The sequence below is a fragment of the Neurospora crassa genome, linkage group I (assembly GCF_000182925.2).
Source record: "Neurospora crassa OR74A linkage group I, whole genome shotgun sequence".
NCBI classification, from domain to species: domain Eukaryota; kingdom Fungi; phylum Ascomycota; class Sordariomycetes; order Sordariales; family Sordariaceae; genus Neurospora; species Neurospora crassa.
In genome coordinates this window covers 1728478-1755575 of record NC_026501.1, presented here as the reverse complement: position 1 = coordinate 1755575, position 27098 = coordinate 1728478, and the positions used below count along the sequence as shown (strand labels likewise).

Here is a 27098-nt window from a genome sequence, read left to right as displayed (position 1 = left end):
GGAGAAGCTTGCTCCTGCCGGGAGGCTTTCAGCCTCTAACTGGCGAGACTGGCAGCGTGGCCCGGGAGCACGGACTCCCTGACACCTCAGTGGACTCCCCCTCGACTGTGCAGTGGAATTGGCAACGTCGCGGGTTTGGGGATACCCGCTTGCTGGCCGCACCGTCGCACAGGCAACACGCTACTCCGTTATTTCGTACCTCTATTGTTCTAGCCTCGACTTACTTGCCTCAACAACAACAACTTGGGTTTCCCAAATCCACATCACACCTCCAGCACCCATCGTCGCCCTGCCCGCCATGAATTACGGCAAAAAGGACGAGGATGCTGAGACGGGTCTGGTCAAGGTCGACCGGACCCAGGTCTTCCAGGAGGGTGAGTCCGAGTACCTTGGCAGCTGAGGCATTGTTCGTCGGGTGGACGTGGCCCTTATACTCTCCTAACCTCCTCAAGACTGACCGGTTCGACATACAGCCCGCCTCTTCAACAACTCCCCCATTCAGCCGCGCAAATGTCGTATCCTCCTCACCAAGATTGCTCTCCTCCTCTACACCGGCGAAAGATTCCCGACAAACGAAGCCACGACGCTGTTTTTTGGTATTTCGAAGCTCTTCCAGAACAAAGATGCCAGCCTACGACAGATGGTCCACCTTGTCATCAAGGAGCTGGCCAACTCGGCCGAGGATATTATTATGGTTACCAGCACCATTATGAAGGATACTGGCGGTAGTACCGATGCCATCTACCGCCCGAATGCCATCCGCGCCCTTTGCCGCATCATCGATGTAAGCCTCCCCCTTCCTCGACCCCTTAATGGTTATCCGATGTGGAGCTAACCCCGACCTTGTGCAGGCCACCACAGTACAGTCCATCGAGCGTGTCATGAAGACGGCCATTGTCGACAGAAACCCCTCAGTATCCTCTGCCGCCCTCGTATCGTCATATCACCTTCTCCCCGTCGCCAAGGACGTCGTCAAACGGTGGCAGAATGAGACCTCGGAAGCGGCAGCTAACACCAAGTCTACCGGCGGTTTCTCCCTCGGTTTCGGATCTTCCAACAGAGATCTGCCCATCAACAGCTCGACTATGACCCAATACCATGCCATTGGCTTGCTTTATCAGATGCGCATGCACGACAGGATGGCGTTGGTGAAGATGGTCCAGCAGTTCGGTGCTCCCGGTGCCGTCAAGAACCCCGCTGCTCTCATGTTGCTCGTCCGTCTTGCCGCCCAGCTGGCCGACGAAGACCCACACCTTAGGAAGCCCATGATGCAGCTGCTGGATGGCTGGCTCAGGCACAAGAGCGAAATGGTCAACTTCGAGGCCGCAAAGGCGATTTGCGATATGCGGGATGTCACCGACGCTGAGGTCACCCAGGCAGTCCATGTCCTCCAACTTTTCCTTACCTCGCCCCGCGCTGTCACCAAGTTCGCCGCTCTTCGCATTCTCCACAACTTCGCTTCGTTCAAGCCGGCGGCCGTTGCTGTATGCAACCCGGACATTGAGCTCCTCATCTCCAACAGCAACCGCTCCATCGCTACTTTTGCCATTACTACCCTACTCAAGACCGGAAACGAGGCCAGCGTGGATCGTCTGATGAAGCAAATTTCTGGCTTCATGTCTGAAATCACCGATGAGTTCAAGATTACGATTGTCGAAGCCATCCGTACTCTATGCCTCAAGTTTCCCAGCAAGCAGGCCGGCATGCTCCAGTTCCTCAGTGGTATTTTGCGCGATGAGGGTGGCTATGAGTTTAAGCGCGCCGTGGTGGAGAGCATGTTCGATCTTATCAAGTTCGTCCCCGAATCTAAGGAGGAGGCTCTCGCTCACCTGTGCGAGTTTATTGAGGACTGCGAGTTCACCAAGTTGGCAGTCCGTGTCCTTCACCTCCTCGGTCTTGAGGGACCCAAGACATCCCAGCCTACCAAGTACATCCGATACATCTACAACCGGGTGGTTCTCGAGAACTCCATTGTGCGCGCCGCAGCGGTCACTGCCCTTGCCAAATTTGGTGTCGGCCAGAAAGATCCTGAAGTCAAGCGCAGCGTAGAGGTTCTCCTCACCAGGTGTCTGGATGATGTTGATGACGAGGTTCGCGATCGTGCTGCTCTCAACCTCAAGCTTATGAAGGAAGAGGATGAGCTTGCGAACAGGTTTGTCAAGAATGGTAAGTTCTCGTCTACTTTATGTTACGTTTGCCGGATGCGATCACATACTGACATGTCAACAGACAGCATGTTCTCGTTGCCCTTTTTCGAGCATCAGCTCGTCACGTATGTTACTTCTGATGACAGGTCGACATTCGAGGCGCCTTTCGACATCTCCAAGATCCCTGTTGTTACCCGCGAACAAGCAGATGCCGAGGATAGGACCAAGAAGCTTACTGCTACGACACCTTCACTCAAGCCACCCAAGGTCGGACCAACCAAGGCGGCTCCCACCAGCGCCGAGGCAGCCGCATCTGCCTCGGCAGCTGCGCAAAAATATGCGCAGGAGTTGATGCAGATTCCCGAGATGGCAGAATTTGGCGCCGTTCTCAAGTCGTCGCCGGTGGTAGAGTTGACCGAGGCGGAGACCGAATACGTCGTTGGAGTTGTCAAGCATATTTTCAAGGAGCATATTGTGCTCCAGTACGAGGTCAAGAACACCCTTCCCGACACCGTATTAGAGAACGTCTCTGTCGTAGCTACTCCCGCGGAAGAAGAGCTTGAAGAATTATTCATTATTCAGGCTGAGAAGCTCGAGACCGACGTTCCTGGAAAGGTATATGTGGCATTCAGAAAGGTCAGCGGTGAGGGTTCGCTACCAGTTAGCACCTTCTCCAACGTCCTCAAGTTCACCAGCAAGGAGATTGATCCCAGCACCGGTGAGCCTGAAGAAACCGGCTACGATGACGAGTACGAGGTTGCCGAGTTTGACCTGGCGGGAAGCGACTATGTCATTCCCGTATTTGCCAGCAACTTTGCGCACATCTGGGAGCAGGTTGGCGCTTCTGGGGAAGAGGCGGAGGAGACATTGCTACTCAGCAGCATGAAGAGCATATCAGGTACGTAAAATTCTCTGGTCCTTGGTTTCTGCCAAACCCATTTATTAACATCCTACAGACGCAACCGAACAACTAGCAAAGACTTTGTCGCTACAACCCCTTGAAGGAACAGATGTACCCCTCAACCAGACCACACATACGCTCAAGCTCCTCGGAAAGACCGTCAACGGCGGCAGAGTGGTTGCCAACGTCCGTATGGCTTTCTCGGCCAAGTCGGGTGTTACTACCAAGATCACTGTCAGGAGTGAGGAGGAAGGTGTGGCTGCTTTGATCGTGGCGTCTGTTGCTTAAAGAGCTTAATGAAACGGGCGAGGTATCAACTATGCCCTTGGCTTTGATAACTTGAGGGATGTTCGTTGTTTGGTGTTAGCTTGTTGTCCGTATGGCGTTTTACCCCAAACTTAGTACTCTATTATTAGTCGCGTCATACTATCTGGTAGAGAAAGACAGAATTACGTTCTTTCTTCTGGATAGCATGAGAGTTCTGTAGGTGCTGTGTTGGCTGCTCACACTATGAACAAAACCGCGAGATATCTGATTATACTGTTCGTCCTGCCAGGGTCGATCTCGGGGTCTTTAATCTTTTCGATCTTGTACTCCCTTCACACTGGTAGGGTGATGAACTAGCGATCTGCTGAAGATGATCTACCTGAGTTCAATAACATAAGCAGTTAGGCAAGGAACACTAAAAGATCAGTTTGTCAACCATAAACTGTGTACATACTGATTCTTCAGAAAGGGATCAGGCCCGCACACCTCTGCGCCTCGTAGTATGTTTAAGGCAAGTGGCTGGGACCTGGGCCGCAACGTCAGACTCGGAATTCATGCAAGCATAAAGTCACACGAGTGGAAAAAAAGGTGCGACGTTGACCTCGCTTTCAACATAACCAGCAAGAATAACATTGCACAGCATCTTGAAAACAAGCAAGTGTCCCGTTCAGAGGGATATGTCATACCGGGCCAATTTGCCCAGCTTTGAGCCTGCTGAAACAAATGAGGGAAGCTGAATGCTGAAGGGCCGGGGACCGTGAGGGGAAAGACAACTCACGCGCGCAGAAGGTGTTCCACTCTACATACATGCCGGGTCCCCAATTTTTGATAGAAGATCCACTTTATTTTCTCCTTCTCGGGCTTCGACATTCTTCTTTTATTTACTTTCGGCTCATTGTCCCCTCCCTATATTTCCCTCAGTCGTCCTTCTCTCAACTTGCGCCTTGTACAGCGAAAGCACCTCTGAGCAGACTGTTCTCAACGAGAGCCGAACGAGGCATTGGCTCCTGTCTTGACCTTCTAAGGCTGCAAACTTAGGTTGCTTAGCAACACCACAGGGCGATACCGGACGTATAACCGTTATCAGTCATCCGGAGTTCTGGTGTTCACGCGAATATCCCACCTTCAATACGAAGAATCACCCATTCAAGCCTCACGAGATACTGAATCGCTAGACGCCACGAATACAAATTCCACGATTCAAAGTCGAGATGGTTTACGTGCGACAGGAGAAGCTACCGAACTTGCGGGAATACAAGTACTCGGCCGTCGACCACTCTTTGACGTCCAAATACATCCTCAAGCCATTTTACACCAATGTTGTCATCAAGCTCTTCCCCATGAGCATGGCTCCCAACCTGATCACGCTCACGGGTTTCATGTTCGTTGTCGGCAACTTCCTCACTCTGCTATGGTACAACCCTACCCTCGACCAGGATTGCCCACCTTGGGTCTACTACAGTTGGGCCGCCGGTTTGTTCCTCTACCAGACTTTTGATGCGGTTGATGGCACCCAAGCGTAAGTCATTTCTGTGCCGTCATGTGTCAAACTTACGGAAACAAGGTAGACTGACGATGAACCTCAACACAGTCGTCGTACTCGTCAGTCCGGACCTCTTGGCGAGCTCTTTGATCATGGCGTCGACGCCCTCAACACCTCGCTCGAATGCCTTATCTTCGCCGCCTCTCAAAACATGGGCCAGAGTTGGTACACCGTCGCGACCGTCTTTGCCTCCCTTCTCACTTTCTACGTCCAAACCTGGGATGAGTACCACACCAAGACGCTCACCCTCGGCATCGTCAACGGACCCGTTGAGGGTATCCTGATCCTCGTGGGCGTTTACACCTTGACCGGTTACCTCGGCGGCGCCTCTTTTTGGCAACAGGGCATGCTCTCCACCCTTGGCGTTCCCCAGACCCTCACTTTCGGCACCACCGCCTTGACTCTGCCCAGCTTTCTTTACAATTTCTCCTTTACGGAATGGTACATGGTCCAGGGCACCGTAGTGCTCGTCTACAACACGGTCGAATCCGCTCGCAACGTGATACGCGCCCGCCGCGCCCGCGGCGACCGCTCGCGGTACGCCCTCGTCGGTCTCCTCCCCTTCTTTGCCACCTGGGCGCTCGTGGTCGCCTATTTGTTCCTGCAGCCCAACATTCTGCATGGCCACCTGGTGCCCTTCGTGCTCTTCGCGGGCATCGTCAACGCCTACAGCGTCGGGAAGATGATTACAGCCCATCTCGTCAAGCTCGACTTCCCTTACTGGAACGTTATGGTGATCCCTCTCGGCCTGGGCGTCTTTGACTCCCTCGGCCCCGTCATCCACAAGTATGCACCCGACGGCCTCAAGAACCTCGGGTGGCCCTCAGCTCTTGGCGACGGCGTCTATCAGGTTGCCTACATGTTCTGCATGCTTGGAATGGCGGTCGGCGTGTACGGCAGCTTCGTGGTGGACGTCATTGTTACCATCTGCGATTACTTGGACATTTGGTGCTTGACTATCAAATACCCCTATGTGGAGGGTCAAGATGATCCCAAGGTGTCTAAGCAGGTTGTGGGAAGCAAAGGCGAGCTCAAGGAGAAGAGGGGCTAATAACTGTGCCGGTCTCTTCTTACTGTGATTAGAGGTGACAGGATGAAGAATGGAAGCGGGCACAAGTTAAGAGGAGGACAATTGATGGACGGCAGGCAGTGCGGGGTCCCGAAGTGACAAGGACATAGCCAACTCGCAATGAGCGAGGGCGCGCGGAGAAGGTGAATGGAAAAGGAGGACACAACCAGGGTATGAAGGACAATTGTGCCAACCCACTGATCGGAGTACCGATTTATACGAAGCAAGTCCCTACCATGACATTCCGAACTCGAGGGAACATGATGGAAGTGTCTGCCCTCGTGCTTGGTACACCTATCAATGACGAAGACACGGGTATATACGATACATGATGATGATTATCTGCTTTCCTATCTTTCAATTTCTTTTATTTTTTTTGACTTTCGGGACAAGGGTGGTTTTGGCCTAGGTGGTGGAGGGACGGTAGGAAAAGAGAGGGATTCGCCACTTGGCTCAAGAGAACAAAGACTAGGCCAGGGGGAAATGGGTGAACACTTACGTACGCAAACGATAGAAACCACGTCGTGTATTTCTAGCGTTGTTTAGCGCGGCGTTCCTCAGAAGCATGTTTCTAGTTGATATCAACTACACACAGCGTATGCGTAGAGATACCATGGGGCAGCAAGGCCTATGAAGTCTGGTCATGATTTGGAATGTTAGGGTCTGGGAGGCTCAAGATCTCCTAGACATTCACGGCAGATAGAAAGAGAAAGGTATCTTAGCCACAAACAGATGTTATAGACAGGCTATGTAGTCTTGGCATTTCCATCTTGTAGTGTTTGTTCTTCATCACCTAGGTCAAAGACATGTTATAGACAGGCTATGTAGTCTTGGCATTTCCATCTTGTAGTGTTTGTTCTTCATCACCTAGGTCAAAGACATTGTCATATACAAATTCCAAAAGACAAACCAACTCCGCTTCTCCAAGACAAATGCAAATGAGGTTCCCGTGATTGCCCCCAAGTTACCACCACCCCTTCGAACACCTGTCAAACCGACGAAGATATGGGCTTCGTGGTTGAAATTCAATACCCATTCATCCAATATTCCACCCAGCCCTCAATATGCTTGTATGTGACTTGATATGTATCCTCTTTGCCCCTGCTATCGTTTGGTGACTCGTGTCTCGCTTCTCCTTTGCGTGATAGATGCCCGGTGTTTCCGTCGTCCTATACGGTGCTTCTGCCGGGGTATCTCCGTCTAGGATGCGCCTATCCCCGTACTTCTCGACCGCAGTTCGGGAGCCGCTGCCTCATAGCAACTCGTCGCTCCCACTTGCCACACTCTGTTCGATCGCCTCCAAAATGGCCCTCTCCTCGAACACTGGACCCTGGCCATCACACTTCGCCTGGCCCTTCAGAAGCTCACTGACAGCCTGAATATTGACCAACCCGCGCTGGAAAAGTTCGTGGTTCTGCATCAGGTCCCAAGCCGCACCAGCTGCCAACAGGCGCTCCCCGCTCTCGCTCTTGACCACCCGGTGGCTCGGTGTCTTCTCGTTATGGTTCTCCAGCAGATTAGAGTAAAAATCGGTCGGCTTGTACGACATGGGGCCCGTCGTCATCGGCGTCCCGGCGCTCCCTAGTGGCGACCCGGCGGCGGCAGCACCGACAGCCGCTAAAGATGTCGCCCGCAATATCTCATTCTCGGTGCTGATTTTTTGGAGGTCCTGCTTCAGCTTTTCGTTCTCTGACCTTGTCACCTGGGCTTCTTCCTCCAGCTGTTGGAGACGGTTCTCGAGTTCTTTGACGTGGCGTTCTTTGCGTTCGCGGAAGGCTCGTTGACTAGAGATGATAAGAGGAAAGAGTTAGCTAAGATACTGTGGTTTCGAACGCTCTTCTTGACATGATCTGTAGGGTCCAAGGTATGGGAGCGAAGGTGAAAGAGAGAGGCAACGTGGCACAAGAGGGTATACGTAAGACGTGTGACGGCGTGATTCAAGGGTTCCTCTGCTTGTCTGGCGGGACAGGGCAGAAGATAGTAAGAGAGGCGGTGTGTAACGTACGCGGCGCGATTCTGGGCTTTCCGCCTCGACTGAGCGGGTGTCAAGTTTTCGTCTTCATCCGAGTTTGAGCCCTGTCTGCGGGCTCGGGCTTCGTCGGCGGGGTCTCCTTTGGCATTGTTGAGGGATCGTAGGAGGTCGGCTGCGGACTGCTGTTGATGCTGAAGGTGTATGGCGCCGTTCGTAGGCTGCGTGGTCGGAAGAAGTTGCTGGGTCGGAGGAGTCGGGGGCCCGGCAAAGGTCGTTGATTGGTTGTTGAACTGGGCAAACGCCTCGAAGTTCTGGAACTGGTCATGTGGGAGCCCGTTCGGAAATTGGTCGAAGATTTCCTGAATGAGGAATGTGTAAGCTATTCGATTGCCCCGGAAGATGGTGCGCTAACGGGCCGGGAGGTGCAGAGGAGGAACATGAATGGCATGCGGAGAAACGTAGGAGCGACAAAGTAAATGCCATTCGAGTCCATAGGTGAGAAGCGACAATCAGCAATCCCCCGAGTCTGCTCTTCCATCCGCTTCTCTCTTCCAGTTCCATCTGAATCAAAGCATGGAACTCACCTGTGGAGAGGCGTTGAAGTCGTCCGAAGAGGCCGAGTTTGAATGCGAGGGGGTGAGGGGAGGAATACCGATAAAGTGGTACGGCGGCTGGGCGGCGGCGCCGAAGTATGTTGGGTTTGTATAGTCCATGGTCTTGTAAGCTAGTTGATGTGCTCGGGGTATCGTATCGAGTGTTTGTCCATTCGATATCGTGCGTTACCCTGATGTCTTCGTAGCCAAGAAGGATTGTGATGAAAAGCGAACGAAAGGACCTGTGCAGTTGACGAACGATCACCTAAAGGAATAGCGGAGCGAGTGTGAAAATGGCAGTTGTTTTCTGACAACAGCCCAGGAACTTGTTCGGTCGAGACCGAGATCGAAAAGGCGAGGGGAAGGCGGGATTCTTGCAGAGGGCTGCACTACCTATAGGTATGGATTCGGTGGCCAGGCAGGGATCTGCAACCAAAGCGCAGCTGGACCTGGTATATGTACCTCTAGGTGTATGAAGGCGGGATGAGGGATGGATGGGAAAGGGCACTGAAGTGCCAAAGACGGCAGCACCGAAAGTCGGGTGTGGGGTCACACAGTTAGAGGTAGAGGGACCTCTAAGCGGTCATTACTGACACCACGGGTCGCCCGAAGCCCAGCACGGTTCGAAATCCCACCAGGAGCAATTACACTCTGCACCCTTGCCAACCAGCCCCGAAACATCCTGCGTAGAAAAAGGGGTCGAGGGCATAGGTTTCCATGTTGCCCATCCACGAACCGTCTCAGAAATTTGTCTCGAGGCAGCAAAGGGAGGACAGACCGAAGCTTCCAACCTTTATTCTTTCCCTTATACTTATCATCTTCAGATGCTGACAGCGCGGCGCTTGTGTGCTCGATTACCCGGGGGACAACATCAATCACCCCCTCAAAGTCTACAACAAAGTTACCAGACGGCCACATTCTTCTACAACTCGATATGAAACTCAGGGCCCCTCTCTTAACGTGAGGGGTGATGCTTCAACCGGGCAGCGAGCTTCATGATGTGGTGGTCAAGATCCGTGGTTCGCGTCTGCTCGTCCGGAATCTTGAACAACACAAAACGTTCCCACACAATTTATATTCTTGCCATCATTATTTCACCATACTAACAGCGGTGCAAGACGAGCATCCGTGAAGTACCTATGTAAGCAGGGTCGGCTAAAGAAAAGTAAGGTTGTTGTTGAGGTCCAGGTCGAGGCTCCCCCCCAACGAAGAGTGAGGTTGTCCATGAGCCCCACTCCGAAGGCCTTCCCGCTCCGTTCGGGTCTGGACGGGAGCAAATGATCAGCGACTTTGGGGACCCACTCTCCACTGCTACCGAAGCCACTGCCATTCAACAACTTCGGGGTCACAAGTTTCGCCGGAACGCGCTCCGAGCCACAGACAGTCCAAAATAACTCCTGCTCACTGAAGCTACCGAACGGAACATATGTTTCAAGCCTTTTTTTTTCTCATCGTCTCGTGTCTTTTCTGACCCAATTTCTTTTCTACGGGTCTCCTGACTGACTATCACAACAGTCCGCGTTTGGCGCGCTGTACCAAGAGCGTCTCTTCTTGCAGGGGCAGCTTAGACATGTGAATGTTGAGAAGCCCTGCCGCGGACATTCGAATAACGGGATTGTTGGGTAAATACAATACTCAAGACACTCCTGTACAGTCTTTGATGTATCGAAGCGGACAACTGTATAATTCCACCATCACTGCCTCTTGTTCTCATATTATGGATTTCCATAGCTGCGGTCGTTCTCCTTCATTACGCTTGGGGAGTGAAACGAATGAGACCATGAGAGAATCAACTTGCTTTCATTAGCTGAGTTCTCATAACCTGTTGTTTTGATCTAATCTCCGCTCTATACACATACCCTCTCGACCCTCGTTGCTTACCACATTAGAGTAACAGAAGTTTTATCGTTTAAACTGAGGCGGCAAAGTGTAAAACCACACCGTTGCAAATCCTCCGTATTTAAAAGTGATTATCCTACATTTGCTCTCGAAGAGCCATAATGTCCAGGAACGAAGGATCATCCTTTCTCACATGCCTACCTTCGCGGTACATCATGGTCTGGATACTCTGCCGCATCAGTAATGCGAAACAGATCATTTCTGGCGCCTATGACCACACACGATTCACGATTTCCCACTCATAACCTCTCTTGTGAGCCGGCAAGCTCTGGGTAGGAGGCTGGACTGACTGGCAAAGGACTGCGGGCTATGCTCGTTGGCCTCACGGCTACTGGGACATATTTTTCTCGGGTTACAGATCATAAGACGTGATGTTAGACATCCTCGGCCAGGCTTAATCATGCTCTGGGTAGATGGTATGCGCTCTCTGGTCTTCATCTCCTTCACGTGGAGCTTGTGCACCATAACCCGTTTGTGAGAAACTCATCAGACCGAAAGATCCCTACGTTCTTGTAAGATGAGATTATGCGGTATGCCATGTTTCGATCCCACGCGCTGTGATGCAGGTGAGTGGTCTAATCAACGAAATATTTTTCTCCATTACTCACTTTATACGTCCTCAATGAGCCGTATGGCACCATCAAGGAAGCTATGGGGAAATCTTCCCAGTCATTGGTTCAATATACAGTTAGTTGTCATCTCGAGGGTAAAACAAAGTCATCTGAGAATATGGGTTGTTGACCTTCACGGCCAGCCTCAAACCCAAGAAGGACCTAACAAAATGGCTGTTATTCACTTGCGTCTCTTTGTTCGTTCCCTTCTTCCTTCTCAGTTGCTCCTTTACGTGGTATCAAACGCTTAGTGCAGTAGTAAGCTATTTGTACGAGCCAAGAAAACTCACTGGACATAGCAGCAATTCATGGTTGGTTGATTAATACTGTTGCCGCCGACTCGGTCTGAATATAGAGGCGCTGGTAAGGATTTGAGCTGCTTTTGGTGTTCTTTGACTCGACTTCTTATGTATGTCAACTTAGCCTACTGTGATTGAAATGCGGTATTCTTTCCTTTCTCTAGAGTCAATGCCTGGAAACACAACAAGAGGCCGCGTCGGCACATGATACTTTGTTTTCTGGCTTTCCTGTCATCAGCAAATCAAACCAGTATCTGTCTCTTCCTAGGTCTTGCTGGCTTCTCGACGAAAGATCTATTCACTACACGGCCTTTCCATGTTGATTTCCAGGTTGGCAGTCGGTTTTGCATGTTACAATCAGAAGGGTAACAGAGAATTATTTCGAGACTGCCCCTGCAGTGGGATTGGTCGCAGGCAATGACGGAGACACGGATCAAGGCCGCAGTCGTCGTTTCCGAAAGATGAGACGGCAGGCAAATTACACCGCGACAACAAGGACGAACGCGCGCACTGCCTCCTAAGAGGAAAGAACAACCCTCCTTCACTTGCGGGCATTGCAGAGGGGCGGGACCTACAGAATTCTTGGGCGAACCGCGGAGAGCTGGGTATAAAAGAAAGCACCCACGACAAAAATCCCAACCGCCTCTGCTCCTACTCAGCAACACCTCGCGAACTACCTTTGTTTCCCACCTAGAGGTACTCAGCAGGAAAGCCAAACAAGGTCGTGATTGCTCCAGTCACAAAATCCGAACCCCAGCCGCGCAGCGGGCGAGTAGGTAGTTAGAGCGCAGCAGCTTGTCTTTCCTACTATGCAGTTGAAGATGGCGCTCGAACCCGTCAAGCCGACCGCGACAGTTTCGCAAGCGCCCCCTCGACGCATTCCTGCGATTGAGGTATACTCTGCGAGCCAACCTGAAGAAAAATCGAACACGATAGCTGGTATACCAGTCTATACCCCTCCAAGCCCCGATATGCTACAACCGCGACATGCTCGCCATGCTCATCTGATGGCGAGCGAAATCAAGTTGCAAGAGTGGCTGCGCGCTCAGTCTGTATTGGCAGCTGCGACATCTCCTGATTACAAGCCCACAACAACCGACATAGAAGGTACGTTGTTCCGGCCTTTTTCTTTCCTCTTTCCACACTCAACCCTACTGCTCCTTGCTAGCCAGTTATGCCAATGGCGGCTGGCAGCCAGGCCCTCCAATAACTTCCATTCCCTTGCTTTGGCGACCTGAAATATCGTCCTTGCCAACTTGCAAGTCATCTCCATATTCATCCTTCCTTCATACTCTCCTCCATCTGCCCAAAACTTCTTCATTAGCAAAGTGCAACCAGCCCAGGCGTCCAAATGGATCCTTTTTCGTCACCTCCATCTAACTCATTCATATCTTCGCCTACAGACACGACGAAGGCATCCAAGCCGGCTACTTTTAATACCGTCGGCACCCTTCACAATCCCAATGCAACGGCACCGATACACCCTCCCACTCGACGGCCTCGCACTCGTCGATTCAACGGACTCCAGTCACCTCCGGGCCACTACGGTTACGGTCCGTTCCCCAATTCACTCCTATCGGCTTTGCCCGTGGCAGAAGCGGAGATATCACCCCCTCTCACAAAAACTACCTTGCCACATTATTCGCCTTTGCAGCAAAACCTTGATCGAGCCGTCAGCCCCTTTGCCGATGCAGAGAAATCTCAAGCTGCTGTCATGTCACTTCCTGCTATCAGAGCCGGAAATCTTCCAGCGCCTTCGACTGCGGCCTTGGGCGCCCTTCCCGACCTGAAGGAGAACACTTCAGCGACTGGAGATGATGACAGCTCCACTGGAGATGATATACTCCTTGCGTCAACCTTCTCTGTCAAGAGTCTCACGAGCCTCGCATCGTACCCGAACCCTATGCAGAAGAAAGCTCAGAACACTCTCGCTCTGGCCAAGGCACGTACAGCTCATTATGGCATCAACAAACCTGATACACCCTCTTCGCTTCTCAGCAAGCCCTCATTCACTGGATGGAATCAGTCTGCTATTCCATACGGCACCACATCTGCCGCTATAGGAACCCCAAAACCTCTTACGGCAGGCCCACCGGGGCAGCGACCATACAAGCCATCGACCGCGGAATCTACTTACAGGATCTTCCGCTCCTATGATGACGAGAGATTACCTCTCCGTAACTCGCCAGGTTTTTTGTCCATGGAGAATGACTTCAGTGTCCGCGGTAATTCTGCGCTTCAATCACTTTCGAGCAGGAACAAAGAACTTCATGGACCAGGCGATCGACTGCATTCAGTTTTAGTTTCAGGAGCAACTCCAGTTGATGGCCGTCTTGGGGTGGCTCGGACTTCTTTCCTTGAAGATACAGAAGATATATCTCAGCAGCGTTTCGGCAACAATGGCTGTTCTCCAAACAAGGTCCCAAATCTGGAAACTCTGCCCCTTGACAAAGTCATGCATTACTTCAGAGAAGACTTGCCCAGCAGCTACTCTGGGCAAAGTTCCACCTTAGATGATCATCGGCACGAGCGTTATCCTCTTCAATCTAGAGCTCTGTCCTGGAACCAATCACCGGAAGAAGAAGCATGGAGAAGAGAGAGAGTAGACCGAGTATTCTACTCGGGCGTGAGGCTACTCGAGAATAAGGCTAATGAGCTACTGTCTATCTCCTCTGCTAGAACTTCGGAGAGCAAAGTCGGGGTCATTGGAGGTGAGCGCAGAGAGCCCAACAGTAACGATGAGAAGGAGTGTGGCGACCCTTTGGTGACTATGGCGCTGGCTACGCTGCTTGCTTGCAAGCAGGGTTCGAAGCTCAATGATCCACAGAATCCCTTTCCGTCTGATTGGAGCAAAGCTGATCCAGCATGGATTGATACATCTGAGGATGGCAACAAGAGTTTCTTCACCACGAAGCCAGAGCCGGTGAAGAAGAAGGTGGCCAGACGGGTCACTAGACGCGGATACTGATGCCGCCAGCTGGGATATTGACCCTGTAGCTTGTTACCTATCTCTTTTGCATCGCAAGTTTGGGCTGCATTGTTTCATTCTATTAATCATCAGAAATGGGTTGTTTGGATGATTGCTATACATCCAGCTAGTTCTCACCATATATGTATAGCGACCATACGAGCCGGTCATAAAGTCGATTGAGGGGAGGGGAACGAAAAACAAACTGCGTCTATGGCGTTCAGGTATAACTGTTGTATTTCCTATCTTCCTAGTCCCCTTTGCTGAGCATGGTTATTCGGGTTAAATTTCAGAGATTGGAGACCTTGAAGATATTACGTCTATATATCGTCTGCCATGACCAGGCGTCGACTTCCTTTGTGTCATCAAACAGTCACTCTATTGACTGATGATGATTCGCACCATCATGGTTGTTGACACTTCATCGTTATTAGTTTTATAATAGGTAGTTTCGATAGAAACTGATCCTCTCAATCGCTGCCGCTGTTCCCTTTGATGCTCATAGCTTTATGCAGTTCAAAAGTTTCCTAGCCCTCATCTATTGTCCAGTGTCAGCGACAAATACCACCAGTCTTGTCGTCGATATCGCAACATCCTTCAACGTGTCGTTCGAGCATCATGCGGTATACGGGGAAGAGGGGGAGTCATGCATGAGTTATGGGAAGCCAGGACGCGAAAGGATAAACAAAATGCAACTTTGTATTGAAAAGACACAATGATATGTATCAATAAATATTCACCGAAATCATTTATACAAAAAAAAAAAAAAAAAAAAGGTCAATCTCAAGTGTTCAATTGAACTATTTGAATCTGCACACCACCCAGGGGATGCATCGCCCTCCATTTATCCTTCAGCTCCTTCCACATTCATTCCCCCCTTGACAGTACGAGCATCTTGTCTTCTCGGGTGTCGCGTAAAATTTCCGTGTTGACTAGCATCAATTCAGCTTTTCTTGTCACGAAAGCTGAAATGAAAAAGAGGGTGTCCTCCATCACGAAAAGAAGAGACAGGAACAAAGAGGTAAAAGAGAAGATATGCCTCGTCCATATGTATGTGACACAGGTATGGATGGGTAGTAGTGTCGTATACATCAGGTTTCATCAAGTTACACGCTCTGTTTCGCTTCCCTGTCTGTTTCGCTTGAAGAAGAAAGAAAGGGAAAAAGAAGAAAAAGAGAAAAAAAAAAAAAAAAAGGATCGAAAACCGCCACCAGAAAAAATATTAAGAACCAGACCCGATACAGGAATGACAAGCGCTACAAATTCCCCTCAATCTTCTTTCTCTTCATCCTGCCTTCCAGGCCTGCCCTGCTTTGTGCTAACTACCTGACCGATCATACTATATATATATGGTCTCTCATTCCATGAATCACAAGCCGTTGGCAAATGTCTAAAATTTTCGAAAAACATATCCATCCAGAAACATGTGCCCGGTCCACTCGATCAAAGCAAGTTACTCTGCCCTTCACCAATCATAACCCTTCTTTATAACTCCTGTCAGCTTATTAATTCATTACCGGGGGCCGGCCGCTCTAGGCATGTTGCCACCGCGCCCGGGTAGTTGGAAGTCTGGGTTAGAGTTGAGAAACAGATCTGAGCCATCGGCAGGACCAGCGCCGGGGCGATTAACCGGCCGCCGAGGTACCACATTGCCTCCTCCTCCTCCTCCTGCATAGACTCCCGCTACGGGGGGAGGCATCGGTGCGTTGGCGGAGTTCCAACGCGGGTTGATGCCTCGCTGGGATATCGAGGTGAAGTTAGAGTTTTCAGACTCAGCCGGGCTCCTAGCTCGGTTGGGAATGTCGTCATATGAGTTGGATGCTGGAGGTGACTGCATGGAGATGGGCGGTGGCCTTTTGTCTGCGGCGGCTGAAGGCTCAGCAAAGCGCGGATCGACGTCTTCGTAATAATCACTGGCCACTGTAGCTGTGACGGCTTCAGAAATCGGACGTGTTGGACCACGGGCTGTTGGTGGCGCTAGTCCCGGGGTGCTTCCCACAAATCCTTGGTTCCATGCTTGTCTGGGCGGCACGTAAACGTCGTTGGGCCTGATCCGTCAGCAATGATCATCACTCTTGACTATGTTTGGAAGCATCACTTACCCTTCTTGGCTATGACCATTCGCGTCATTGCCGCGATCCGGGTCTGGAACCCTGGCTTGCTGCATAGCCAACATGCCGGCGACATCTGAATCACTGTCCCTGATTCCGTACTGCCCAACGCCCCGATTTGCGGGAGAAGCATCCAGCTCTACGGCAGGGCCGGGCATGCCGTCATCGATGCCGGGGAGCGGAGGAGGAGACTCGGCTCTTGGGAGCGAGACACGTCTCGGGTTGTATGCCGAATACTGAGGTCCTGGTTGTTCAGGGTTCCCATATCCCGGCGCAGCAAATTGAGGGCCGGGGGACTGTTGCCTATTAGCGTACGGCGATGGTTGACTGGGACCATAGGTGCCCACACCAGGGCCAGGTCCATAGGGAGCACCTGGCGATGGCCTTCGGTCCGGCCCGCCTTGGTATCCTTGAGGCGGCGGGCCTCGGCCACCTCTTGGTCCTGGACCTCCGTATCCGCGGGGCGGCGGACCATAGCCTCCTCTTCCTCGTCCTGGTGGGCCATAGCCTCCTCGTCCATTTTGGGGAGGTCCACCACCTCTTCCAGGTCCGGGAAAGCCACCACGTCCACGGTAGCCTCCGGGCGGCATACCACCCCTACCCCGTGAATTCAAACGCTCATTTTGAGGGCCAACCCTCATGGCATAGCCATCTTGAGGTGGTAGTGGGTTCCCGTACTGGTCTCGGCCAACAGGTGTGGTAGAGGGTGATCGAGAGGGCGCACCATCCATAAAATTGGGTGGCGTGCTATCGTTGACTAATGTCGCTGGTGACCGCTCGATGGGGCTAACCGACGTAAGTGGGATTCTTTCCTCGCTACGGTCGTCCTTCTTCTCGAAAGTAGTGAATTCGGGCAGCTTGTCGCCTCCGCCGTTCGCGCCGCTGATCATGGGTACGGTTGGTTGAGGGCCGGTAACCTGCGTGACAGGGGCAGTTTGTGCCTGACGGTTGTAGTAGTTCTCTCCACTCATCTCAGCATTTTCTGCAATGCGCTTCCTGTTCGCCTTCCTGTTAACAAGTGTTCGGCGCATGGCGCAGGTTACGAGGCCGCAAAACGCTACCAAGATGGTGGCGGCAACGACAATATAAGAGCCCCATGATAAGTGTGGAATGAAGAGTAACACATCCACGAGGAAGCACAACAGGCAGACAATAAAGTCAACAAAGCTGACAATGAATAGGATCAGGAGGTACCGCGCTGAATGGGATGGTGAGTGAAAATGGGCCACAATAGCAAGGACGAAGTTAATCAGGGTGATCAAGGCAGCGACTGGATGCACAATCAGGATACTTGAAAGTGTAGAACGGGTTGCTCTGGGGATGTCGAAGTCCGAGTTGATTTTGTCAGAGAAGGCGGCTGTAAGAATCAGCACTTGATACAAGACATTGAAGTGTGACATGGAGCGAGACACTCGCGCAACAACTCACAGGTATCGTAGCCAATTTCTATAGGACTACAGCCGCTTGAGGTACAGTAACCAAAAACGCCAAAGCTCAAATCGCCCACATCTTTGATCTCGAAGCTGCTCAAGGGGATTTGCTTGATGATTGGCGTGGATATGGTGGCCAGCGTGAGCAGCCCGAATGCTGCAAAAAGCAGCACCGCGAGGGGCGTCGCGGGCCGCAACATGGTAAAGATTGTTGCACTTCAGGCAGGCAATGAGTCGGAATAGGCGAAGGTCAAGAGCCGGGCCGTCGACGAAGAATTTCCAGCGTCCTCAGGACGTGGCCAGGAGGATGGTGGTGGATTGGCGCCTTTTGCGTTGCCAATGGAGGCTTTCTGGACGGACAGATGGTGTAACCAGAAGTGGAGGGTGGGGTTGAAAGGAGAGAAGCCCCGAAAGTAGTCGCAAGTCAGATACGCTTACTAGGAACATGCGTCTTGCTGGTAGAACTTTTAGAAAAAAAAATAAAGAGTGTACGAGCCTAAGACCAGGCCTGGAGGTAGAAGAGAGAGTGCGTGAGAAGACGGCGGGGTTGCGATCGTATTGATTAGATGTTATTGTGGTCGCGGCTTTGTGTCGTGTAAAAGCGTGGAAATGAGGCACCACAGGATCGCCGCAGATGACGGGCCAAATCCTCAGGAGATATCGTTTCTTATTGGATGGGCGTCACTCAACGGGCAGTCTCTGTCCACTCTCATCGGCGGCCTTGTTGTTGTTGTTGCTGCTGCCTGTAATTACAGTAAGTATCTTGTTGGCGCCGTCGTTGTCGCCGTCGAAGTTAGGTTGTCTTGGTCGAGCTGGGTCAATTGGCAATTCCCAGACGGGGAAAGGACATTGCCACTGAGTCTGGACGAAGTGGGAAGTCTTGGAGGAGATCGGGCTTCATGCCCTCCTGTTCCAGGTTTCGAGAAATGAGATGTCTACACAGAAGGTACAAGCGCCAAGATTACAGCCGGGAGTGGGATAGCGTCGGTAGCACAGGCACACGGGGGCACCAGGACAGAGGGAAGCTGGGCAGGAGCATGACACTGGGCGCCTGGCGGTTGCAGCTTCCATTCAGACTGCTGGGCAAAAAGATTGGAAAGGGCAGATGGAGGAGCATTCAGTTGGGAACGACCACGGGGGACGGTTGGGGGAGGAAGCTGATTGGATAGAGGTAACCTACTTGATTGATAGGAGAGGCTGCATTGGGGTAGATGTAACAAGCAGCACTGCCCTGCCCTGGAAGGGTTCCACCACCGTTCTCGGGGCTTAATTGGGTGGGTCAACGCTAAGGCGAGCCGGGCCTGCCCACGCGAAAAGTGCAAGGGACGGCTCTGGCCTGTGCTGAATTCGCTTCTACTTGAGGTTGGTTCCTGGATGTTCTGAACAATGGAAAGCCAATCCGTCGCGGCAGTGAGGTGGATAAACTAAAACAGCATCTCGACCCTACGTTTGCCTACGCCTGGATAAGTCCTTCGCGTCCTCATAGTGTTGACTCGACCCTTTCTTTTGCCTCTGTCCACAATCTGCCATGTGCCCTGTCAACTGCCTCGCCCTCCCCCAGAACTGCGCGTGTGCTGCACAGTCCCCTCTGCTCTCGGATCCTGGAAGTGGATTCGCAAACCCGGGAACATGCATCCGCCCCCAATCTAGGGAAGCCTACCTCTACGCGTCGCGAACCGGATCATTTCCAACCTCCACCTGCGGTTTTGAGATTTGAGGGAGAGCACCGCCTGCCACGACCAATCTTGAGCTTGGTCAACGTCATCCGGTACAGAGATAGCGTTGCGAGTTAGGCCTCGAATGTTGTCAAGTGGCCGTCAGACAAGAATCAAGAGGCTAGACGAGGCCAGCCAATCCATGTAATGGAAGCAAAAGACTGTGACACCCCACCCTTTGCACCTGTGCCAGTCGGTGTTGACTCGTGAGCCTCAAGAGGAACGCGAGAGGTTTTACCCGCTCCCGTCGTCCGCCTTCTCGAATATCCAAATGCTCGGTATCGAACGGCTGCTCTTCAAAAGCCAATTGCTTCGCCCTATCGAAGACTACTTACGGATGTGTCCGCCGTGGGAAAGGCGCTGACCTAGCCTTTCTTAATCCCCATTCTTCCTCTTACGACAAAATGGTTCATATCTCTCACAAAGGAGCCATCAGTAACAGCTCATTCTCATAGTTGATAACTCTGTCGGTCCTGGTTTCTCGATACGGCAGGTCGGGGAAGGGGGTTGCGGCGCGGATATGACTGCCTTTTCTCATGTTAGTTCGGGATCATTATATGCAGCATCGAATCAGCCTAGCGTATCGCAGGTACTCGTTATGGCATTCTGACTGAACCCTTTTCAAACAGGTATGGTGCCAAATGGACGCTAATTAACTTTTTCATTGGATAGGGGCATAGATTTTTGAAGCAGGTTGAGTCGCTGCTTCAAGGCATTCTAATGCAACCATGTACTATATGCGCTGAGAACGGATGCCGCTATGGTATGAAAAGCGCCCAACATTCTCGTAGACATAGAACACAGACTTGAAATGTAAGTCGAGCCGCTCATCAATCAGCTTGAGGCGAATTGCAATGAAATCTAAAGTGCCCCAAAATGTTAAGTTGTAGCACTTGCGCAACGTGCTATCCGCTACCAGACATATTGATCATCCAGTCATGCCCCTTCACGAGGGAGGTCATTTATACAGTACATAGCCTATAGGAGTCTCGATATACCCATCCCGACCTGCCCACTGTCTCCTCTGATTGGCATACTGCACCATCTGGGTACCTCGTTGGAGAAGAGGAAAAAAAAAAAAAAAAAAAAAAAAAAAATATCGAATCCCACATCATTGTTAATGATCCGCCTCAGTATCACTACCCTTTGTACAGCTGCTAATGTTGGGATTATGGGACACGGCAGGATGCAATTTTCCGTAGAGAAGATACACAGAATCAGACAAGGAACTGAAGATGTAGACACCACGTTAACCAGCTCAAAAGCACCCAACAGTCAACAAGTACTTGTTGTTTCTCTTTTAGGGAGAAAAGAACAAGGACAGAGAAGCTCCGTCAGCAAATAAAAACTAAGCGCGTTATAAGATAGCAGACTGTGATGGTTGAACTTTCTGTTTATCACAATGATCTATGAGGCCAAGTTCATTCTGTCGTGTATTGTTCCAAACCTAAAAAGCATTCCCACTGCCGCTTGCGGACAATCCTCTAGGTATTTGATAATCATGTCTACAGGCTTAATTTGAGCAACGGCTCCATGTTCGCTTGAGATTCAGATGTGGCTCCTGTTTACATAGTGTACATGCTCCTAAGTCCCCTGGATCAACAAATGTGTCGGATACCGGGAGGGGACCCCGGTGCTAGATGTTCATGCAGTTAGCGCTATACCTTGCGCTAACCATATTTCTTGAACACATCAAGGTACTTCATCATTGTTATGCATTGAGGAGCCGCTCTTCTTCCATGTCAATTTCAGTTCTGATGTTCCAGGCAAAGGATGGTGTTGCATCGCAAAAAAAAAAAAAAAAAACGCTTCCGGCAGTCGAAGTGATCATAAGAAGAAACAGAACACGTCACGGTCAGTACAGTACATCGTAGGTCTACTCTAATCACGCATCTCAGCACATCAAGCGTACTTTTAATCCTGAATTGGAGGCAGTTGCGATAGCGAAGAATCCCTAAGCGAGTCCAGCTGACGTGGCTACGACTTATTATGATCCTTGTTATAGTTTCGAAGTGGCCGTTCTTATTGCGAGCCAGATATTCGACTCTTAATCGACTGTGTCAAGAGCTCACGCAAACTGACAGCCAAGACCCAAAGCTTGGCATTTTCGGAGCATCGATCTGGCGCAGCAGCAACCATCACCAACACTTGCCAAACAGACATTGTTTCGAACTACAATAACAAAAGCCCAAAATCACCTTTCTTAGAACGCTGACACCTCTAAGAAACAGTAGCTCTAAATACATTGAGAGAACTAGTTAATACTGCAACTAGCGAAAACTCACGGGGTAAGTGCTTTTGCTAGCCGGGTTTGCAAGAGGCTGTCTGTCTTGTCCAATACACTGCATAGTATAGGTTATTCCTTGGACGGCAATAAGTGTGTAGTCTAGACACCTCAGCACATCATCGCCGTGGTAGTCTCAAGACGTGACGAGAACATCGCGTGTGCCGTACTGTTTGTGACTTGCCAGCATGAGTGCCTTGGCAAGGGAGTGGTTTGTTTTGACGTTGCTTCGTTGACCTAACTATTTTTTCTTCTTTTCTTTTTTGCGTCCTCCTACTTCATCGCAATGCACTACGGGACCTCATCGGCCTCGATGGTGCAGCTTGGACCCGAACAGCGGGATCACTGAAGTCGGGCTAATCGGATAGACTCCGCCCGATCCCGGGGTTTTAGTGGACCGAGGCCATCTGTCCGGGTCCCGCCCAGCCGCCTTAGCGCCCCGCGCCGGCTCCAGCGGGCAAGGCCTGGGGTGCACTACGTAATCGAACACCGATCCTGTCATCGTGGTAGAGTCATTCAGGACACACGGCGATTTGTTTCCAACTTTTAGTTTCCATGCCAGTAGTTTTCTTCGCCAACCCTTCCAATTCACGCCGACGCGCAGCTTTTCAAAATCTTCGAGGGTTGTCTTACGCCTATGAGGACGTTTTCAAGCGGACCAAGTACTTAAGTCGTGTCATAGAGAAGCGCCAACAGCACAGTGGCATGCATTAACAGATCGTCCTCCAACCTTCTCACTACCCCCGGCCGCGAGGGACATCACAACGACGCGATGTTGCGCCAAAGCATAATAGCAGCCAGTCACTGTCCAAACGCTCCAGTGGCTGGGATAACGATTCCACCCACGAGAGCCGCGACGAGATCCCTCGTACGCACACGTACGTACGTTAGCCGACTAAGAAGCGCATCTGCGACGACATCGACGACGTCGATACACAATCGAATACCACAATGCTTCTACTCCTCCTCCCGTAGCAGCCGTACAGCCTGGTCCCATGCTACTACAGCGCCAGGCCCCTCCTCCGGTCCATTCGAGCCGCTCACCCCCCCGTCGCCATCCAAACTCGGTGCCCCGTACCCCGCGCGCTCCTATACCCGCACCCGCCGCTGGTCGCGCAGACTCCTCATATTGTCATCTCTCATCGGCGTCGCCTACCTTACCGACAAGTACGTTTACGCCTCCGGGCTCGCCCGCTCCCTGCGCACCTTCGGTGTCGGTCTTGTCGTTGCGGCCGACTACAAGCTCAACTTCCGCCCGGAACCGCTTTCGATTCCCTGGATTGGTATCCCTGAGGGCATCCCAGAACTACATCGGCGCAACGCCGAGCGACTATCTGATCTGCTCCGTCATAATGGCGGACTGTACCTCAAGATTGGCCAGGCCATTGCCATGCAGAGTGCGGTTCTGCCGCCGGAGTTTCAAGCCATGTTCTCGCGTATGTTTGACGACGCGCCTCAAGATTCATGGGAGGAGGTAGAGCAGGTGATCCGCGAGGATTTTGGCGGGAGGAGTGTTGAGGAAGTGTTTGGGGTAAGCTTTTCCGGGGCGGAGGGTAGGGGTGTGATGGAGCGCACGGCAAGGGCGAGTGCGAGCGTGGCGCAGGTACACTGGGCGCGGTTGCCGGATGGGAGAGAGGTGGCGATCAAGATACAGAAACCGGAGATCGAAAGGCAGATTGGCTGGGATTTGTGGGCGTTCAAGTGAGTATACCTGATCATACTCCAACCTTTAGCATCGACTAACATACCTTTACAGAGTTGTGACGTGGGTCTACACATGGTGGTTCGACCTACCACTCTACAGCCTGGTGCCATTTATCAGCGAGCGATTACGACTCGAGACCGATTTCGAGAATGAGGCCAAGAATTCCGAAATTATGCGCCAGCTTGTCGAGAACGAGCCCAGCCTTCGTGGGCGCGTCTATATACCTCCAGTCTACCCCGAACTCAGCTCCAAGCGCGTCCTCACGACTGAATGGATCGAGGGCATCAGACTATGGGACAAGGACGCCATGACCCGGCCCTGGCTAGACGGCTACGGCAAAGGGTCAGCCGGCGTCCACGGCGCCCAACTAGACCCGCCCGACATGCCCGCCATCCGGAGGGAACTTCGCAAGAACACACAAGGCTACACGTTTATGATCAAGCCCGAGCGGACCGAGTGGAAGGGACGGCGCGGCAAGGGTGGCCTCGGACTCTCAACGAAGGATGTTATGACCACCATGGTCGATCTCTTCTCTGCCCAAATCTTCAAGTGGGGAGTCGTCCACTGCGATCCGCACCCAGGTAACGTTTTCATCCGGCGCTTGCCCAACGGGCGAGCTGAGCTCGTGCTCATCGACCATGGTCTCTACGTCTACATGAGCGACAAGTTCCGGCACGAATACGGCGAGTTCTGGAAGGCACTGATGACCTTTGACAACAACAAGATCAAGGAAATCACGGACGAATGGGGCATCAAAGCCGTCGACCTATTTGCCTCGGCAACGCTCCTCCGTCCATACGAGGGAGGCGACGACGGCGGGTTTCAGGCCAAGCTGATGAAGCACCTGGATGGCAACAAGACGGCCAGCGAGCGCTCCTATGAGATGCAGGCACGCATGAAGCAAGGAATCCGCGACGTGCTTGCGGACGAGGACAAGTGGCCCAAGGAGCTTATCTTCATCGGGCGCAACATGCGTATAGTCCAAGGAAACAATCAGTATCTGGGCTCGCCCGTGAACCGTATCAAGATGATGGGCGAATGGGCCAGCCGGAGCTCGTTCCAGGATCCGAACCTCCCGCTCGGACAGCGGTTGGTGAATTACTGGCATCACTTTTTGTTCAAGTGCGTGTTGGCGCTGACAGACGTGGCGTTTTACTTCTTCCGGGTGAGGCAGTTGCTGCATCGCGGGGGAGGTATGGAGGATGAGTTGGAGGCAAGGATGCGAGATGTCGCCAAGGAGTTTGGGGTTGAGTTGCAGCACAATGTCTTTGAAGGCTGATGATGATCATTATCAGTGCTGGGCTGTACTCTTGTGTGGTTGAAGACAACTCTTTTTTTTTTTTTTGTTCCCAGGAGGATACCTCTGGATGTACATTTCAGCACGCCCCGTGAGCGGTGGAGGGGTAGCTTCTTTGAGGATCGAAGACATCTAGAGCGGATAGCCAGGGCGCACGGGTTGGTGTTGATGACGGGTATGCAAGGCGTTGGGGCGCAGGATAGATATGGGCTCTCAACTTCAATGATAGATTTCTTCTTAGACCATCTTATAGGCTTGAGATGTCAGACGATCCCACCTCTCTTGTACTACGGTCCAACGCTGGTTTTGTGTGTCAGCTTGGTACTCTTGATATACTGAACGGTTATCCATCCCAAATTGTCCCGCACCTCACAAGGACAAATTTGATGGTTAAGCACAGATTCAAAGGTATCAACAGCGATCAATATACATTCAATGTTGTATCACGCTGTAATAATGAAACTAAACCAATAAATCGGACATCGTTACACCCAGCGAAGTTAATCCATGGTGGTAAACCAAGAATCAACCTGTACCCATGCCTCACCCCCACTTTTTGGGTCTCGCCAGACTCGCCAGACTCGCGGGCATTGGACTGTAGCGTATGCGCTGCCTATCCAAAAGCCACCAAACATCTAGTGTAAAACTGACTACACTGAGGGTTAGTGGAGGAAGGGGAGGCGCCTGGATGGAGACAAGTTGCCCAGGGTGGAGATATCTGACACAAGAAGACCCTTCGTGCCTGTGCACACAGTAGTGTCCTTATCTTGGGCCTGGCAAGGATCCATGTTATTGGCATGTACCATCTATCCTCTTTCCTGTTCCGAGAAGCTGTTGGCCACGCAGACCACGTTCATATATGACATTCATCCTGGTGACGTCTCATCTATAACTCTTTTCGATCCTTGTCCTTGTAAGTTGAGATGTAATCCAAGGATCCATCTGGCTAAGCTGAGAAGAACTAATTTCTCTCTCACCCGTAAACGGATATCGCTCCTCTTTCAAAGGCACAACGTGCTCGAACCACGGGAGTTGGGGTTTCGTCGCCGAATTATCCAATGTGATGCATCATGCACAAAGCGCTTAGGCCATTCCCCCAAACAGGAATAGCGTTGAATATCTCGTGGAGTCCGCGTTCAATGTGAAACAGGTACCTGAACAAACAGGGGTTGGGCTTGCACCACGAGGGAATGGATGCGGACCCACTGAAGCCACTATTCTCCACATAGCTTAAAAAGCTGGGCGGGGGGGTTGTGTTGAGTGTGAACGAACGTCTCCTGAAATAAAATTGAATACCGAACGGAGAAGTCCTAGGGTACCACCCATCCTCTCTCCAGCCCAGATGAGACTCAACACTGTTCTGCGCTGTGCGCATGAGTGAGTTCGTGTTCTTTTGGAGGAAGCCATTTGCTTTGTTTGCTACCGATGCTTGGCTACGTTGCACTGGCTCTACCAGGTGGCTCTGGCTTGCAACCGCAAACGTTATTCCATGTAACCCCCGACATTTATTCTCTGCAATGCGGATTTGGCCTGGCTTGAGGATTTACCTACACGCCTTCTATGCCTCCTCCAAGCCCTCCGAGCCGTCCGAGCTTCTGGAACTGTGGGCGAGAATAGCTTCGAATGCGTGCAACAGCACGTGGCTTCAGCTTTAATACTCTCCGTGCGGCCATATCCACCTTGGGAACACGATGGATGACGGAAAGACGCGTGCACAGCCGTCACTGTCCGACTGAGAAGGGCGCGTACTTCTCTGTGCAACACGAATATCTGTAGAGGGCCGAGAAGGGGAGCATCTCAGAGAGCAGTCAAGATTCAATGGTACGGAATGTCTGCTTGAAGAGGGTTTTATCTGGCGTCGGCTCGGCCGGTTGTCGAGACTGGGTTAGAGTCTGGACGATCGGTTAGCGTCTGAAGGCATGTGCATAAGAGAATGGTCGGTACCACCTCAGCCCGGCGTTGGACGGTTGGAACAGAATAACATGGGCCATCACCCGCTATAATCTATTAGGGGCCGACCCAGACAGTCCGTGCGATTCGCTTGAAGGTGAAGATATCGCGAAAATGAGTGTCTTCTTGTGCCCTCAGGAAATCAAAGCATATAGACCGAGGCGGCGAGACAGCGGGTTGAAGACGCAAGATTGACCAAAGCCAAGGCTTGCTTGTGTCTCTTTCGCTTCCCCGGTTTCTGCGTTTCGAATCGGGAATCTTGTTCAATTCATCTCATCTCCAGGGTCGCAGATGGTGATAGGTGGGGAGCTTAGTGTAGAAACTCTCGCTGGCCCAA

At 51.7% G+C, this 27098-nt stretch overlaps 6 protein-coding genes and 1 non-coding gene across 8 annotated transcripts; 5 read left to right on the top strand and 2 right to left on the bottom strand.

The window, feature by feature from the left end:
• Positions 1-126: 126 nt before the first annotated feature.
• On the top strand, positions 127-3770 carry NCU01992 (coatomer subunit gamma). The gene is made up of 5 exons (XM_959764.2): positions 127-374; positions 474-784; positions 852-2166; positions 2230-3045; positions 3104-3770. The coding sequence occupies exons 1-5, from the start codon at positions 299-301 to the stop codon at positions 3334-3336; spliced, it is 2751 nt and encodes a 916-aa protein (XP_964857.1). The 5' UTR covers positions 127-298; the 3' UTR covers positions 3337-3770.
• A 386-nt stretch (positions 3771-4156) lies between these two features.
• NCU01993 (ethanolaminephosphotransferase) lies at positions 4157-6725 on the top strand. Its single transcript, XM_959765.3, has 2 exons — positions 4157-4834; positions 4907-6725. Exons 1-2 carry the CDS (start codon positions 4527-4529, stop codon positions 5907-5909), a joined length of 1311 nt encoding a protein of 436 aa, XP_964858.1. The 5' UTR covers positions 4157-4526; the 3' UTR covers positions 5910-6725.
• NCU01994 lies at positions 6640-8982 on the bottom strand. 2 transcript variants are annotated; one of them, XM_011394621.1, is made up of 4 exons: positions 8484-8982; positions 7933-8258; positions 6795-7711; positions 6640-6720 (listed from the first exon to the last, which is right to left on the bottom strand). In XM_011394621.1, the coding sequence occupies exons 1-3, from the start codon at positions 8610-8612 to the stop codon at positions 7180-7182; spliced, it is 987 nt and encodes a 328-aa protein (XP_011392923.1). In that variant the 5' UTR covers positions 8613-8982; the 3' UTR covers positions 6640-6720; positions 6795-7179. The 2 variants fall into 2 exon arrangements, with proteins under 2 accessions (XP_011392923.1, XP_011392924.1); XM_011394622.1 differs by having other exon boundaries at positions 6712-7711.
• A 3140-nt stretch (positions 8983-12122) lies between these two features.
• On the top strand, positions 12123-14269 carry NCU01995 (hypothetical protein; the record flags this gene model as incomplete). Its single annotated transcript, XM_959767.1, has 2 exons — positions 12123-12408; positions 12705-14269. 2 exons carry the CDS (start codon positions 12123-12125, stop codon positions 14267-14269), a joined length of 1851 nt encoding a protein of 616 aa, XP_964860.1.
• Positions 14270-15045: 776 nt separating this feature from the next.
• NCU01996 (pH-response regulator protein palI/rim-9) lies at positions 15046-18813 on the bottom strand. Its single transcript, XM_959768.2, has 3 exons — positions 17809-18813; positions 16372-17737; positions 15046-16317 (listed from the first exon to the last, which is right to left on the bottom strand). The coding sequence occupies exons 1-3, from the start codon at positions 18008-18010 to the stop codon at positions 15783-15785; spliced, it is 2103 nt and encodes a 700-aa protein (XP_964861.2). The 5' UTR covers positions 18011-18813; the 3' UTR covers positions 15046-15782.
• A 496-nt stretch (positions 18814-19309) lies between these two features.
• Positions 19310-20265, top strand: NCU14007. Its single transcript, XR_897751.1, has one exon. It is a non-coding gene; the product is annotated as a ncrg94 (non-coding RNA).
• Positions 20266-22314: 2049 nt separating this feature from the next.
• On the top strand, positions 22315-25231 carry NCU01997 (ABC transporter). The gene is made up of 2 exons (XM_959769.3): positions 22315-23510; positions 23566-25231. Exons 1-2 carry the CDS (start codon positions 22582-22584, stop codon positions 24791-24793), a joined length of 2157 nt encoding a protein of 718 aa, XP_964862.3. The 5' UTR covers positions 22315-22581; the 3' UTR covers positions 24794-25231.
• Positions 25232-27098: the final 1867 nt, after the last annotated feature.